The sequence below is a fragment of the Stylophora pistillata genome, chromosome 5 (genome assembly GCF_964205215.1).
Source record: "Stylophora pistillata chromosome 5, jaStyPist1.2, whole genome shotgun sequence".
Classification (NCBI taxonomy): domain Eukaryota; kingdom Metazoa; phylum Cnidaria; class Anthozoa; order Scleractinia; family Pocilloporidae; genus Stylophora; species Stylophora pistillata.
The window spans coordinates 39,938,043-39,954,248 of NC_142523.1; the positions used below are offsets into that span (position 1 = coordinate 39,938,043).

At 38.8% G+C, this 16,206-nt stretch overlaps 1 protein-coding gene across 1 annotated transcript in view; it reads left to right on the forward strand.

Moving 5' to 3' along the window:
* Positions 1-16,206, forward strand: part of LOC111335748 (uncharacterized) — a 46,757-nt gene that overhangs the window by 17,420 nt on the left and 13,131 nt on the right. The window contains exon 6 of the mRNA XM_088761966.1: positions 13,859-13,939. Coding sequence (XP_088618092.1) covers positions 13,859-13,939 — 81 coding nt within the window. The remainder of the gene's footprint in view (positions 1-13,858; positions 13,940-16,206) is intronic.

The window sequence follows — 16,206 nt, forward strand, 5'->3', positions numbered from 1 at the left end:
TAGCATGAACGATTCCTCATAATAACAGTAACGTATTACTAGGCCAAGTCTATGTGTAATTGAAATAAAAAACATTTCCTTAGATTCCAAATAATATTGAAATAATATTCATAGACAATTAGCTAAGAGAACTGCAAATCCTTTTAAGAGTCACACATTTGGTAGTGGTACTATTGATCTAAAAGTTTATCTGAATGCCTGTTCCTACTTCTTTTCTTAGATGAGTTTAGGGTCTCTGGTTGATTAACCCTCGTCTTCAGTTTAAACCACAGTTTTTGCGGAAAAGAAAAATCTCTTTTGGCCTGCAAAAAATAGAAAATGACAGGCAACTAAACTTTTCTAGTACTACTTGATCTCTAATTAATTCTCTTGGCGAGGTCCGCGCAATGATTACAAGTGTCTCCCGCATAACCCAGAATCAGAGGAACATATTAAGGCCAGAGATAATCTAATCGATAGTTAAACGCTCACATCACACAACACACTGTTTTCCGTTGGTAGGTACTTATGAAAAAACGGATTCTGTTGAAAACTGTAGACAATAATTTCGTTGTTGCGATACTTTAAGTGACCGGAAAAATGTGAATAAGAAACCAAAAACTCGTGATTCGATCTTTGTTTAGTTAAGAAAAAAGATGGTCTTAATCTGCCTAGCTCGTTCGTTGGCTTGTAGATGTGATTGTGGAGAGTTGTTTTGTCTAGAACAAAATAGATGATTTAAACGGAAACGTGGGTTAGTGCGTTTTCGACAGATTCCTCTCAAAGTTTTACAACGGTAACCAGTCCAAGCGGTCGTTCATTTATACTTAATTTTTTTGCTTACTATCATCACTTGTCCTTGCGAAAAGAAATTTGGCGCTGCATGTATTCTGCAGACATCTATTAAAGAGAAAACATGCTGTGTATTGACGAACAATACATTCAAGTTGATCTTTTCAAATACCTATCCCTCTTCGAGATTCTTACTGTGAAATGTACGGGAGCCCAGCCTCGTGGATCTTGAGAAAATGAGTTCTTATCCAGACTCAATTCTCGTCCATTTTCACAAGTTTTCCCAATGGAACGAGTCAAGCTTACATGGAAAAAACAACTTTGACCTTTTTCTGTCTCAAAGAGTATGAATCGGAAATACTTTCACCGCACAACTCAGTTTGTAAAATGCCAAATGCCAGGGTTGACTGAGTCTAGCGGTTGTAACGAAATAACTTTTGTAAGAAATCAAAGAAAAATAACTGAAACTTTTTCAAATATATCTTTGACCCCCATCCTATTTTTAAACAGGTACCTCTAATGTTTTATTATATAGTTTCCGCCACCCTGCGGGCAAATGAACGGTTCCTTTTGTAATACATGTACATATACCCTATTTAATGTGTAAGAACAGACAGACAAAAGTCATAATGTAAGAACAATTATCTGCCATAACATTTCTTAATCAGATTAGCCAAAACCTCCTTGTAACACAAGTTTTACTTTAGTCCATCACATTCAGCACTGATCGAAGGTTTGCAGAGTTTCGAATTCCAGTTTAGTCAGAAAGAGACTGAAAACATATGCATTGAAGGGCGCCTGCGGAGACTGAATTTCAAGGGCGAACTTTTTATACGAATTTCTTTCTGTTTTGGAATCCGTAGCGAAACCAAAAAAAGGACCCATTGAAGATATTGAGGAATCTTCGGATGAAAGTGATGAAGAAGACACTCAAGGTAAGTTCGAGAAAGCTGTATCTTTATACAATAAAGGACTTAAAATCAACTGTGAAAATTGACAAAGTTAACGCAAAACTGCGTCAGAAGAAGAAAGGAGCAATATCTATGATAGATAAGTGTTCTGTTTTAAATAAATGTAAAAGTCGCCTGAATATCATCAACGAGACACAAGTAAACCCCGATAACTCGAAGCCTCGTTAACTCAAATACCCTTCTACCTCGATAATATTCATGGACAATTAGCTAGGAGAAATGCAGATCCTTAAGAATCACACATTTTGTAGTGGTATTATTGATCTAAAAGTTTTATCTAAATGCATGTTCCTATTTCTTTTCTTACATGACTGAAGAATCCTCGGATGAAAGTGACGAGGAAGACCTTCCAAGTAAGTTTGGGAAAGCCAAATCTTTATACGATAAAAGACTTTGACTTTCGATAAAGGACTTTTGTACAAAGTCTTTGGTTGTTTAACCCCCCGTCTTCATTTTAAATCACAGTTTTAACCTCATGGTATGACGTAAGTCATGCTATGGGGTTTAGGGTTTGGGGGCGAAATTCAATTAGAAATCCCTCACTCACTTTGTTAGACATTAATTTATGCATTAAACCTGGATTAAACACTTTTTCTCCCCCTCCCCGACAAGTTTACCAGGTCAAAGTGCCTCCCCGGCAAGTTTACCTGGTCAAAGTGACGGTTTACGTATATTTGGGGAATGGTACAAAGGCGAGAATATGCCGAACTACTTGGACAGCTTCAAAATGGCGTCCTGTCCCATGAAGCGTGATGGTTTTTCTATTCCAAACTTGATGAAAAGATACCTTTGTGGAGTCAAAAATGGAAAGGAAATATGCCACAGAATATTCGACTACAGAGAAATGAGCGTCTGAGTTAAAAGTGACGATAACATGAACGATTCGTGCGTAAAGACCCAAAGACCGCGAATATGAAGTGAGCCTAAGCTTACTGCAACATCTCCATCCCTCAAATTTGGACAATGCAAACCAATGCCGGTATCTTAACTAATTCTTCACACATTCGCAATTTAAGACAATTTTTCTCCATCAAAATGCTTACAAACACAACAATTGTGCCAGCACGTGTTTCCCACGATCAAAAAAACTTTTCAAAGAAAGCCAGATCGCAGGTTACGCCGTCAAGGGAGCCAAACTGATTCATACCATGAGGTTGCTCTAATTAACAATTGGTTCATGCTTTAGCGTGCACTATCGAGTTATGGAGCACGCGGGAAGTTTGGAGAGCACGAAAGAAGCGTAAGAGTTGCCCGAGGCGATAGCCGAGGGCAACTCTAGCTTCTTGAGTACACGGGTAGGCCGTGGGTACACGGGGAGGCCGTAGGTACACGGGGAGGCCGTAGGTACACGGGGAGGCCGTAGGTACACGGGGAGGCCGTGGGTACACGGGGAGGCCGTAGGTACACGGGTAGGCCGTAGGTACACGGGTAGGCCGTAGGTACACGGGTAGGCCGTAGGTACACGGGTAGGCCGTAGGTACACGGGGAGGCCGTAGGTACACGGGTAGGCCGTAGGTACACGGGTAGGCCGTAGGTACACGGGGAGGCCGTAGGTACACGGGGAGGCCGTAGGTACACGGGTAGGCCGTAGGTACACGGGTAGGCCGTAGGTACACGGGTAGGCCGTAGGTACACGGGTAGGCCGTAGGTACACGGGGAGGCCGTAGGTACACGGGGAGGCCGTAGGTACACGGGTAGGCCGTAGGTACACGGGTAGGCCGTAGGTACACGGGGAGGCCGTCGTGAAGATGGGACAAGCGAAATGACAGGCTACTAAACTTTTCTATTACAACTTGATCTCTAATTAATTTCCTTGGCAAGGTCCGCGCAATGATTACAAGTGTCTCCCGCATAACCCTGAATCAGAGGAACATATTAAGGCCAGAGATAATCTAATCGATAGTTTAACGCTCACATCACACAACACACTTATTTCCCTTGGTAGGTATTTATGAAAAAATGGATTCTGTTGGTGTGCATGGTGTAAAAGTACACGTAGTGTGATGATGAGCAGTTGGTTATTAGGCGGTTCTGATGAGTTTTTTTTAATTCTCATTCCCTACATTTCTTTAAACTATAACAAATAATAATAATAGTGATAATAATTAAGGTAATAATAACTTTATTTCAGTTTCTAATGGATCTAACACCCGCTGAAAACAAGCGCTAATTGTGGACTCTTTAATTACAGTCCCACTTATCTAAAAATATTGTCACAATTAAATGACTTATAATAACAGTCGCGTATTACTAGGCCAAGTCTATGTAAAATTAAAATAAAAAACATTTCCTTAGATTTCAAAATATGAAATAAAGTTCATAGACAATTAGCTAAGAGAACTGCAAATCTTTTAAGAGTCACACATTTGGTAGTGGTACTATTTATCTAAAAGTTCATCTAAATGCCCGTTCCTAATTCTTTTCTTAAATGAGTTTAGGGTCTCTGGTTGATTAACCCTCGTCTTCAGTTTAAACCACAGTTTTTGTGGAAAGAAAAATCTCTTTTGGCCTGCAACAAATAGAAAATGACAGGCAACTAAACTTTTCTAGTACTACTTTATCTCTAATTAATTTCTTTGGCGAGCTCTGCGCAATGATTACAAGTGCCTCCCGCATAACCCGGATTCAGAGGAACATATTAAGCATAGAGATAATCTAATCGATAGTTTAGCGCATAGATCACATAACAGACTGTTTTCCGCCGGTAGGTGTTTATGAAAGGGCATAGGGTAAAATATGGACTGGGCTGGACTATTATTTGGACGATTTTTTGGACGATATTTTGGACTTTTTTTTGGACGATTTTTTGGACGATTTTTTGGACGATTTTCTGGACGATTTTATAAGAGGGGAGGCACACCTTTATTACTCAGGAAGGGGTGGGTGCAGTCGACAAGTACTGAGGGAGGGGTGGGGCAAGAGTTTTATTACTTAGGGAGGGGTGGTAGGTGGTTGTAATTGTAAACACTACTGGTTAATGGAGCTTTTACTCGATCGTAATAATTATTTTAATCGGTTTTTTGACTGACTTCTCCTACATCAACATTTTGCGCTGGGTGCGGCGTTTCTTTAATGTTTTAGCCATGCGAAAGCGAAACTGCCACGTAAACACTGGACTTTAATTCTTATTGAAAATATCGCGTTTACGATCCTCCACTGTTGAGTTACCAGTCTGGCATAGGTTATGCTGTGCCTTTTGAGTCGACTTGTGCACCATCTGATTTCCTTTGTGTAATTACCAAATTTATCTATCTTTCTTTTGTCATTGATGTTATCAGACGAGCTCGAGATCACAGAATTTCCGTTTCTTGGCCCTTGACTTTAGCCGCAAATATAGAATTCACAAGCACTATCGCAATTTTAACGTTTTATACGTTTACTATATGAAATCATTTTTGGTACAATCGTACAAAGCAATATTCTCTCAGGTGTCTCGTTAACACAGACCTCGAAAACGCAGACCGCAGACCGCACACCTCGAAGACGCACACCCCGAAAAACGTGTCATCTCTCTTCCTTATGTCATTGATGATATCAGACGAGGTCTCGGAATTTCCGCTATGTGAAAGCGAAACTGCCACGTATATTTAGAATGTTGTGGGGGTTTTACCACTCGCTTGGCGAATTAACGAAAGGTACTGAGACTCTGTAATTTTCTTCTTTATTCTCCTATACTGCTGCTTCTACTACAGCTAAGTTTCTCTCTCTTGTTCCACTGCTTATTTTCTACTACTTTCAGCAAGGAGTGCTCCAGTATTAAATACAAAAATCACAGACATGTTTGGGTCAGCTAACCGTGGGGATTTCCAAGACAGGATGTTCAGTGTGGGTAAGACTCAAGGTCAGTTTTACCAACTCAAACATGACCACCTAGCAAACTAGTTATCCTCAACCATAACAAGAGATTAAAATGTCTAGCACGGTAAGTGCTGAGCCAAGTTCAAGCACACACTAAAAACAAATGATCAAAACTATAGATTCATCAAAATAGCACGTAGGGGGCGAAAAGGCAAGACTTAATAAAACAAAAGGCAAACCTAAAAAATACTCGAAATATCAATCCTTGAAAACGCTCTACAACAAAAATACTGCGTTTACGATCCTCTACTGTTGAATTATCCGTGTGCCTTTTGAGTCGACTTGTGTGTGCACTGTTACGTGCACGAATGACCAACAAATGTCCGCTAACAAAGCATATATGAAAATAGACTCCCGAGTACGATATATGGCACGCAACAAAAATGTAACAACAAACAGTTACCCATTTCAACTATTATTTAATTAGTTTTACATTGTCTAATTTACTTAGGTTAAAGATTAAGTTAAGCAGTTCATAAAGCAGGCTTACAATCCTTCTTGCCGTGTAAGTGTTCGTCGTCTTGATCAACTTTCAATTCCAACATCCGCCGACTGAAGACCACAGCGCTTGGCTTTCTTGATTTATCGCATTCTTTCCTTGTACACAAACTCTTCCGGAGGACTCCATAGTAAACTCTGTATTCTCTATCTTCTTTCTCTCTCGACTATCGTCTTTTCCATCTCCTTCTTCTCTTCGGATATCGCAAGGTCAAAAGGTCATAGCCTCGTCATATCATAGCTTCCAAAAGTTCAGTCAGCAAGCCACGAGGGTAAGCCCTCGGGCAAATCTCTTTTGTACTTCTCACACGCCAGCTTTTATACATTTACTTTAGTTATCTAGAATGTTCTATTACTATTTATAGCGTATCACAAGTTGTACTATTTTTGGAAACTGCTGAGTCACATGAAAGAAGTTTCTGGAATATTACAGATTACAGATAATTCTAGAAAAGTCTGGGATTGCGTGACAGATTCAGTAAAAATAATTCGATCCTCGTAACAGCACTATCAGTTGTTTTACGTTTTCCTTTGTGTATACAGTATGTTATTACTGAATTTATCTATCTTCCTTTAGTCAGTGATCTTATCAGACGAGATCACTGAATTTCGCACTACACCGAAATACCTAGTTAAACAATAGAGTGTTTCTGTCGAGGAGCTATCGGCTGATAGTTGCCCAGCCGAAATTTGATGTTCTTAAAACAAATATTTGCCGAGAAGCAGTGGAGAATCGCAAACGCGATATTTTCAACAAGAATTAAAGTCCAGTGTTTACGTGGTAGTTTTGCTTTCGCATGGCTAAAACACTAAAGAAACGCCGCGTCCCAGCACAAAATGTTGATGTAGGAGAAGTCAGTCGTAAAACCGATTAAAATGATTTTTACGATCGAGTAAAAGCTCCATTAACCAGTAGTGTTTACAATTACAACCACCTACCAGCCCTCCCTGAGTGATAACACTCTTCCCCCACCCCTCCCTCAGTACTTATCGACTGCAACCACCCCTCCCTGAGTACTAAAGGTGTGCCTCCCCCTTATAAAATCGTCCAGATAATCGTCCAAAAAATAGTCCAAAAAATTAGTCTAAAAAATCGTCCAAAAAATACTCCAGTCAAGTCTATATTTTACCCTATGCCTTTTGAAAGGGCGGATTCTGTTGGAAACTGTAGACCGTCAATAATTTCGTCGTTGCGATACCTTAAGAGACCGGAAACACGTGAAGTTGATTGATTGATTGATTGATTGATTGAATAAGGAACCAAAAACTCGTGATTCGATCTTTGTTTAGTCAGGTAAAAAGATGATCTTTTTCTGCCTAGCTCGTTCGTTGACCTGCCGATGTGATTGAGGAGAGTTATTTTGTCCAGAATAAAATAGGTTATTTAAACGGAAACATGAGTTAGTGCGTTTTCGACAGATTCCAAGACAACATGAGACAGGTGCCAAATTATCTTACTTATAGTAAGGTTCAAAAGAGAAACATCTTTTATTTTTCAAAGAAACCTGGCCGAAAAAGATTCTTCAACGTCAGACATAAAAAAAAAAAAGGTTTCAACGACATGTAATATTCGTACTTAAAAGAATATCGTGAAAAAAATCATACTGCCATTTTATAAACCCGGTTACAATAAACGCCATTGATTTCTTCAGATGCGAAGATAAAAATGGTTTGTTAACTGTTCACTTTTATGTTCTCGAAATAGGAGAAATTCTGGTTTTTCCTCAAAATCTAAATCACGCTACCCCAGAGAAACACCCTTTAGAGCAGCTGAAAAATTGTTTGAGATCTCAAACGATTTCCATCTTAAGTTATGTCATTTCAAACAATTAAAAAATAGATATCAATTGGTGTATTAAACAACTCGAAAGCAAGTCCTATTATGTTAAACTTTCAAATGTGGTCGTAAAATACAGATATAGTAGATTACGATGCACTTGTGATTCACATTTCTATCCTGCTATACAACACCTTGAATGCAAATAAATTGCATTCAAAAAATATTTTTAAATACCGTAAGATTTGCTTTAGAATGAAACACTCCTTTTACTTGGTAAAGAATGGTGCAAAGAGTTTGTTTCGTGTTTTAATTGCTTAGCTTCTTTTCTGACTCAGTAATAATTTCGAAATTTATTTGAGAATGTATGTCTCTTTCTATCTACTTTACATCGTGTTTTGGTTTTTTTGTTTGTTTGTTTTTTTTATTATTATGGGAACGTACCCTAGACTATTTCTTGAAAGATAATTTGGTTGCATCAACTAAGTTGAAATTGCAAATCGGCCACCGTAACGAATAAAAAAGCTGACGTTTTGAGCGTTAGCCTTTCGTCAGCTCGAAACGTCAGCTCTTTTATTCGTTAAGGTGGCCAATTTGCAATTTCAACTTAGTTGATATGACCAAATTACCTTGTTACCCCCACCGACGCTGTACCACAGTTTCTTAAAAACTTTCAGCCTTTATTCATATTTCTTGAAAGAGTTACTTTGAACTGGTGTCCGTCATACAACATAGCCAAAGCGTTCTTACTTCATTGTCAGTATCAAAGCCAATGACGGCAAAGGCTACATTTTCAATGAACACTTCGAAAACGATAATATACAACAACTATGTTACATTTGAAAGTGCTAATAGTGTTGAAAAAGTTTGGACAACATCGAAATCACTCTGACTTCAAACTACTCTCCCTGCAGTAACTGTTCAGGCGTTTTAAAGAAATTTATGAAAAGAATGTAAATGGTTTCTTGAGTGAGCGAAGTTGCAGAGATGAGAGGAAGTACTCATTGTAACACTTACAACCACTTACAATGTATATATGAAGTTCATATATTTTGAACTGCGGTATTAGATACGTGTGATGCATGATCCTCGCAGTAAAGAGCGCTATTTATGCAATAGCGAAAGTCAGACCTGAAAAAAATCAGGCCTGTACGGGATTCGAACCACTGACATCTGCGATACTAGTGCAGCGCTCTACCAATTGAGCTAAAGTTGATTCGTAATAAGTTGATTCGTAATAAACCCGTGATGATAAATCAGATACAATGTATATATGAAGTTCATATATTTTGAAATGCGGTATTAGATACGTGTGATGCATGATCCTCGCAGTAGAGAGCGCTATTTATGCAATAGCGAAAGTCAGACCTGAAAATAATCTGACTTTCTGACAATCTGAAAAAGGTCTGACTTTCGCTATTGCATAAATAGCGCTCTCTATTGCGAGGATCATGCATCACACGTACTTACAACCACTGGAAACAATTCGAAACGAGACATTGCTTTAGGCGTGTCACTAGCAAGGTGTTTTACGAGTCGCAGATAGCGAAAAACGTGATTTATTGAGGAAGGATAACAAACAAACCAAACTTGTCTAAATTCGAGCGAGACCCAACCAAATTCCACCAAAACATGACCACAAACAGAAATAAAAAGACAGTAGTTTTTTATCAATCTATCCTTAACTCTTGGTATTAAGTGTAGCTTGGATAAAGTGTCGGTGGTAGCAAATAAAAATGCGTTATTGACCTAGTGTGAGGTCAAGATGGCTGAATAATGACCGAGTTCTTTTGTCTTTTTTGTTTTCGTGTTTTTATGAACCTAGACAAAGCGAGGTCCATAAAAAAATTTTGTTAAGAGGCCGTTTTGACTTACCAGTTGGTAATCGTAGCGGGCACAACTAAAGTTTGCCGTGTCGTATATAAAGCTAAAATCGTTCATTCCAATCGGTAGATCTACCATGCATCCTCAAAAGAGCACCATGAAAGAATCTAGTAGTCATAGAGATCACCGAAAGTTTAAATTTTGTCACAGTTACTTTAGAGTTTCTCATCAATAGATTCACTCGGTATTTAAAATTAAAAGTCCAAAATTAAATCAACTTCCATGAACGTCAGATGTAAACATTCGAGCGGTTTCTGTCGGTAGCTTAAAGATGCAGCAGGTGTCATCGCAAAGCCTTTTACATTTATAATTAATTCATCCCTTGCAACTGGAGTAGTCCCTACTGAATGGTAAAATGGCCAAGGTGATTCCACCTTCAAGTCTGGTTCCATGGCAGAAATTGACAACTATAGACCAATATCGATTCTCCCTACTATGTCAAAGATTTTAGAGAAAACGGTGCTCAAACAATTAATGAAATATCTCGAATTCAACATCCATTTGGATTTCGCCGCAATCGCTCGACGGATTTGGTAGTAACTCTCTTTACAGACCTTGTCCGGAAGGAAGCGGACGGAGGTAAAGCTACAGGAGCGATCTTCATTGACTTATCTAAAGCGTTTGACACCATCAGCCATTCCGTTTTGTTAGAAAAACTGTCTCGCTATGGAATACAGGATAATAAACTGAACTGGTTTACGGACTATTTATTCCTCCGAAACCAGATCGCTCAATTTAAGGGAGTATTGTCAGAACCTAACCCTGTTTTCACAGGCGTTCCCCAAGGAAGTATTGTTCTGTTTTTTTCCGTAAACCCTATAGCACGACGTAAGTCGTGCTATGGGGTTTACGGTTTGGGGGCGGAATTCTATTAAAAATCCCTCACTCACTTTTTTAGACATTAATTTATGCATTAAACCTGGATTAAACGCTTTCTCTCCCCCTCCCCGACAAGTTTACCAGGCCAAAGTGCCTCCCCGACAAGTTTACCTGGTCAAAGTGACGGTTTACGTATATTTGGGGGGTGGTACAAAGGCGAGAATATGCCGAACTGCTTGCACAGATTCAAAATGGCGTCCTGTCCTATGAAGCGTGATGGTTTTTCTATTCCAAACTTGATCAAAAGATACCTTTGTGGAGCTAAAAATGGAAAGGAAATATGCCACAGAATACTCGACTGCAGAAAAATGGGCGTCTGCGTCCTAAAAGTGACGATAGCATGAACGATTCCTTATAATAACAGTAACGTATTACTAGGCCAAGTCTATGTGTAATTGAAATAAAAAACATTTCGTTAGATTCCAAATAATATTGAAATAATATTCATAGAGAATTGGCTAAGAGAACTGCAAATCCTTTTAAGAGTCACACATTTGGTAGTGGTACTATTGATCTAAAAGTTTATCTGAATGCCTGTTCCTACTTCTTTTCTTAGATGAGTTTAGGGTCTCTGGTTGATTAACCCTCGTCTTCAGTTTAAACCACAGTTTTTGCGGAAAAGAAAAATCTCTTTTGGCCTGCAAAAAATAGAAAATGACAGGCAACTAAACTTTTCTAGTACTACTTTATCTCTAATTAATTTCTTTGGCGAGCTCTGTGCAATGATTACAAGTGCCTCCCGCTTAACCCGGAATCAGAGGAACATATTAAGCATGCAGATAATCTAATCGATAGTTTAACACTCAGATCATATAACTGACCGTTTTCCGCCGGTAGGTATTTATGAAAGGGCATAAGGTAAAATATAGAGTGGACTGGACTATTTATTGGACGATGTTTTGGACGATATTTTGGACTATTTTTTGGACGATATTTTGGACGATTTTCTGGAAGATTTTATAAGGGGGGAGGCACACCTTTATTACTCAGGAAGGGGTTGGTGCAGTCGAAAAGTACTGAGGGATGGGTGGGGGAAGAGTTTTATTACTTAGGGAGGGGTGGTAGGTGGTTTTAATTGTAAGCACTACGTGTTAATGGAGCTTTTACTCGATCGTAATAATCATTTTAATCGGTTTTTTGACTGACTTCTCCTACATCAAAATTTTGCGCTGGGTAGCGGCGTTTCTTCAATGTTTTAGCCATGCGAAAGCGAGACTGCCACGTAAACACTGGACTTTAATTCTTATTGAAAATATCGCGTTTACGATCCTCCACTGTTGAGTTACTAGTCTGGCATAGGTTATGCATGTGCCTTTTGAGTCGACTTGTGCACCATCAGTTTTCCTTTGTGTAATTACCAGATTTATCTATCTTTCTTTTGTCATTAATGTTATCAGACGTGCTCGAGATCACAGAATTTCCGTTCCTTGGCCCTTGACTTTGGCCGCAAATATAGAATTTACAAGCGCTATCGCAATTTTAACGTTTGTACGTTTACTATATGAAATCATTTTTGGTACAATCATACAAAGCAATATTCTCTCAGGTGTCTCGTTGACACAGACCTCGAAAACGCAGACCGCAGACCGCACACCTCGAAAATTTAAAATACTGCGTGTACGATCCTCCAGTGTTGAATTATCCGTGTGCCTTTTGAGTCGACTTGTGTGTGCACTATCGGTTGCTTCACGTTTTCCTTTGTGTATACAGTATGTTATTACTGAATTTATCTATCTTCCTTTTGTCAGTGATCTTATCAGACGAGATCACAGAATTTCGCACTACACCGAAATACCTAGTTAAACAATAGTGTTTCTGTTGAGGAGCTATCGGCTGATAGTTGCCCCGTTGAAATTTGATGTTCTTAAAACAAATATTTGCCCGAGAAGCAGTGGAGGATCGCAGACGCGATATTTTGAATAAGAATTAAAGTCCAGTGTTTACGTGATAGTTTCGCTTTCGCATGGCTAACACACTAAAGAAACGCCGCGGCCCAGCACAAAATGTTGATGTAGAAGAAGTCAATCGAAAAACCGATTAAAATAATTATTAGGATGGAGTAAACGCTCCATTAACCAGTAGTGTTTATAATTACAACCGCCTACCAGCCCTCCCTGAGTAATAACACTCTTCCCCCACCCCTCCCTCAGTACTTGTCGACTGCACCCACCCCTCCCTGAGTACTAAAAGGTGTTCCTCCCCCTTATAATTTCGTCCAGAAAATCGCCAAAAAAATCGTTCAAAAAACAGTCCAAAAAAATCGTGCAAAAAATCGTCCAAAAAATAGTTTAGTCCAGTCCATATTTTACCCTATGCCTTATGAAAGGGCGGATTCTGTTGGAAACTGTAGACCGTTAATAATTTCGTAGTTGCGTACCTTAAGAGACCGGAAACACGTGACGTTGATTGATTGATTGAGGGATTGATTGATTGATTGATTGATTCAATAAGGAAGCAAAAACCCGTGATTCGATCTTTGTTTAGTCAGGTGAAAAGATGATCTTTTTCTGCCTAGCTCGTTCGTTGACCTGCCGATGTGATTGCGGAGGGTTGTTTTGTCCAGAATAAAATAGGTTATTTAAACGGAAACATGAGTTAGTGCGTTTTCGACAGATTCCTCTTAAAGTTTTACAACCAGTCTATAGAATCCCAGGCGCTAAGGTTGATTGAATGTGGTAGTTGTTATAACTTTTGTAACAAAATAATTGCAACTTTGACTGCCATCCTTGTTTTAAATAGGTAGCTCAGTTTAATGTTTTATTGCCGTGCGAGCAAATGAACGGTTTCTTTTGTACTGCATATGTTGTAATTCATTTTTATCCATGGTTTAAATTTTATTTTCCTTTGTTCTCGGTCATGTTAATGTATGATAATGAGTTTAAAACAAAGGAAAATAAAATTTGAACCAAGGATAAAATTGAACTACAACACACATTTACCCCATTTTGGGTGGAACAAGAGACAATCTAATTTTTCCTCCAAACAAATTGGAAAAACTCAATGTGTAAGAAAAATCCCCTTCTATAACATTTTTTAATCAGTTAGTCAAAACCTCCTTGTAACACATGTTTTACTTTAGTCCATCACATCAAAATTGATCGATGGCGCGCAGAGTTTCGAATTCCAGTTTACTCAGAAAGATAAACTAATGCATTGAAGGGCGCCTGCCGAGACTGAATTTCAAAGGTGAACTTTTCATACGAATTTCTTTCTGTTTTAGAATTCATAGCGAAACATAAAAAAGAAGCCACTGAAGAACCTGAAGAATCTTCGGACGAAAGTGACGAGGAAGACCTTCGAGGTAAGTTCGAGAAAGCCAAATCTTTATACGATAAAGGACTTAAAATCAACTGTGAAAATGACGAAGTTAACGCAAAAGTGCGTCAGAGGAAGGAAGAAGCAATGTCAACGATAGATGTGTTCTGTTTTTTTCCGTAAACCCCATAGCACGTACTATGGGGTTTACGGTTTGGGGGCGGAATTCTATTAAAAATCCCTCACTCCCTTTTTTAGACATTAATTTATGCATTAAACCTGGATTAAACACTTTCTCTCCCCCTCCCCGACAAGTTTACCAGGCCAAAGTGCCTCCCCGACAAGTTTACCTGGTCAAAGTGACGGTTTACGTATATTTGGGGGGTGGTAAAAAGGCGAGAATATGCCGAACTACTTGGACAGATTCAAAATGGCGTCCCGTCCCATGAAGCGTGATGGTTTTTCTATTCCAAACTTGATCAAAAGATACCTTTGTGGAGCTAAAAATGGAAAGGAAATATGCCACAGAATACTCGACTGCAGAGAAATGGGCGTCTGAGTCCTAAAAGTGACGATAACATGAACGATTCGTGCGTGAAGACCCAAACACCGCGAATATGAAGTGAGCCTGAGCTTACTGCAACATCTCCATCCCTCAGATTTGGACAATGCAAACCAATGCCGATGTCTTAACTAATTCTTCACACATTCGCAATCTAAGACAACTTTTCTACAAACACAACAATTGTGCCAGCATGTGTTTCCTACGATCAAAAAAACTTTCCAAAGAAAGCCAGATCGCAGGTTACGCCGTTAAGGGCGCCAAACTGATTCATACCATGAGGTTGCTCTAAAGAGCCTTTGATTGTGGATAGAAATGTCTTTTGGCCTGCAACAAATAGATAGATAGATAGATAGATAGATAGATAGATAGATAGATAGAGAGTTTATTAATAACCGATTTGCAACAAAAAGTTGAATCATACGATTATTTACAAATTTTAAATATCGATAATTACGTTAAATAGACTAAATGTATTAAAACAGCAATAAGGACACTAAATACATGTTCTACTAAAAAAACGGTTTTTTAAAACCGTTCAAGCCTTAAGGGCATTGAAGGTAATAAAACTGTTACGAAACCTGTTCGTCTTAAAAACTGGCTTAAACTTCCGCATATTTCTTAGGTTAAAAGTACATGTGTTGCGAGTAGGAAGAAGTTCATAGAGCTTGTTCTGTTCATTCTGTAAAACATTCTTAAATAGTTAATCAACTAGTTTCTGGCGGCGATCTGAAAGTTTAGTCAGGCCTGCTTCAACCAAGGCCTCATTATATCAGCAAAGAGGAAAAATAATGCGCATAGCCCGCTTTTGGACCTCTTCAAGTTCGTTGGAGAGGTACACGGGGAGGCTGTCATTAAAGACGGGACAAGCGAAGTGACAGGCAACTAAACTTTTCTATTACAACTTGATCTCTAATTAATTCTCTTGGCGAGGTCCGCGCAATGATTACAAGTGTCTCCCGCATAACCCAGAATCAGAGGAACATATTAAGGCCAGAGATAATCTAATCGATAGTTTAACGCTCACATCACACAACACACTGTTTTCCGTTGGTAGGTACTTATGAAAAAACGGATTCTGTTGAAAACTGTAGACAATAATTTCGTTGTTGCGATACTTTAAGTGACCGGAAAAATGTGAATAAGAAACCAAAAACTCGTTATTCGATCTTTGTTTAGTTAAGAAAAAAGATGGTCTTAATCTGCCTAGCTCGTTCGTTGGCTTGTAGATGTGATTGTGGAGAGTTGTTTTGTCTAGAATAAAATAGATGATTTAAACGGAAACGTGGGTTAGTGCGTTTTCGACAGATTCCTCTCAAAGTTTTACAACGGTAACCAGTCCAAGCGTTCGTTCATTTATACTTAATTTTTTTGCTTACTATCATCACTTGTCCTTGCGAAAAGAAATTTGGCGCTGCATGTATTCTGCAGACATCTATTAAAGAGAAAACATGTTGTGTATTGACGAACAATACATTCAAGTTGATCTTTTCAAATACCTATCCCTCTTCGAGATTCTTACTGTGAAATGTACGGGAGCCCAGCCTCGTGGATCTTGAGAAAATGAGTTCTTATCCAGACTCAATTGTCGTCCATTTTCACAAGTTTTCCCAATGGAACGAGTCAAGCTTACATGGAAAAAACAACTTTGACCTTTGTCTGTCTCAAAGAGTATGAATCGGAAATACTTTCATCGCACAACTCAGTTTGTAAAATGCCAAATGCCAGGGTTGACTGAGTCTAGTGGTTGT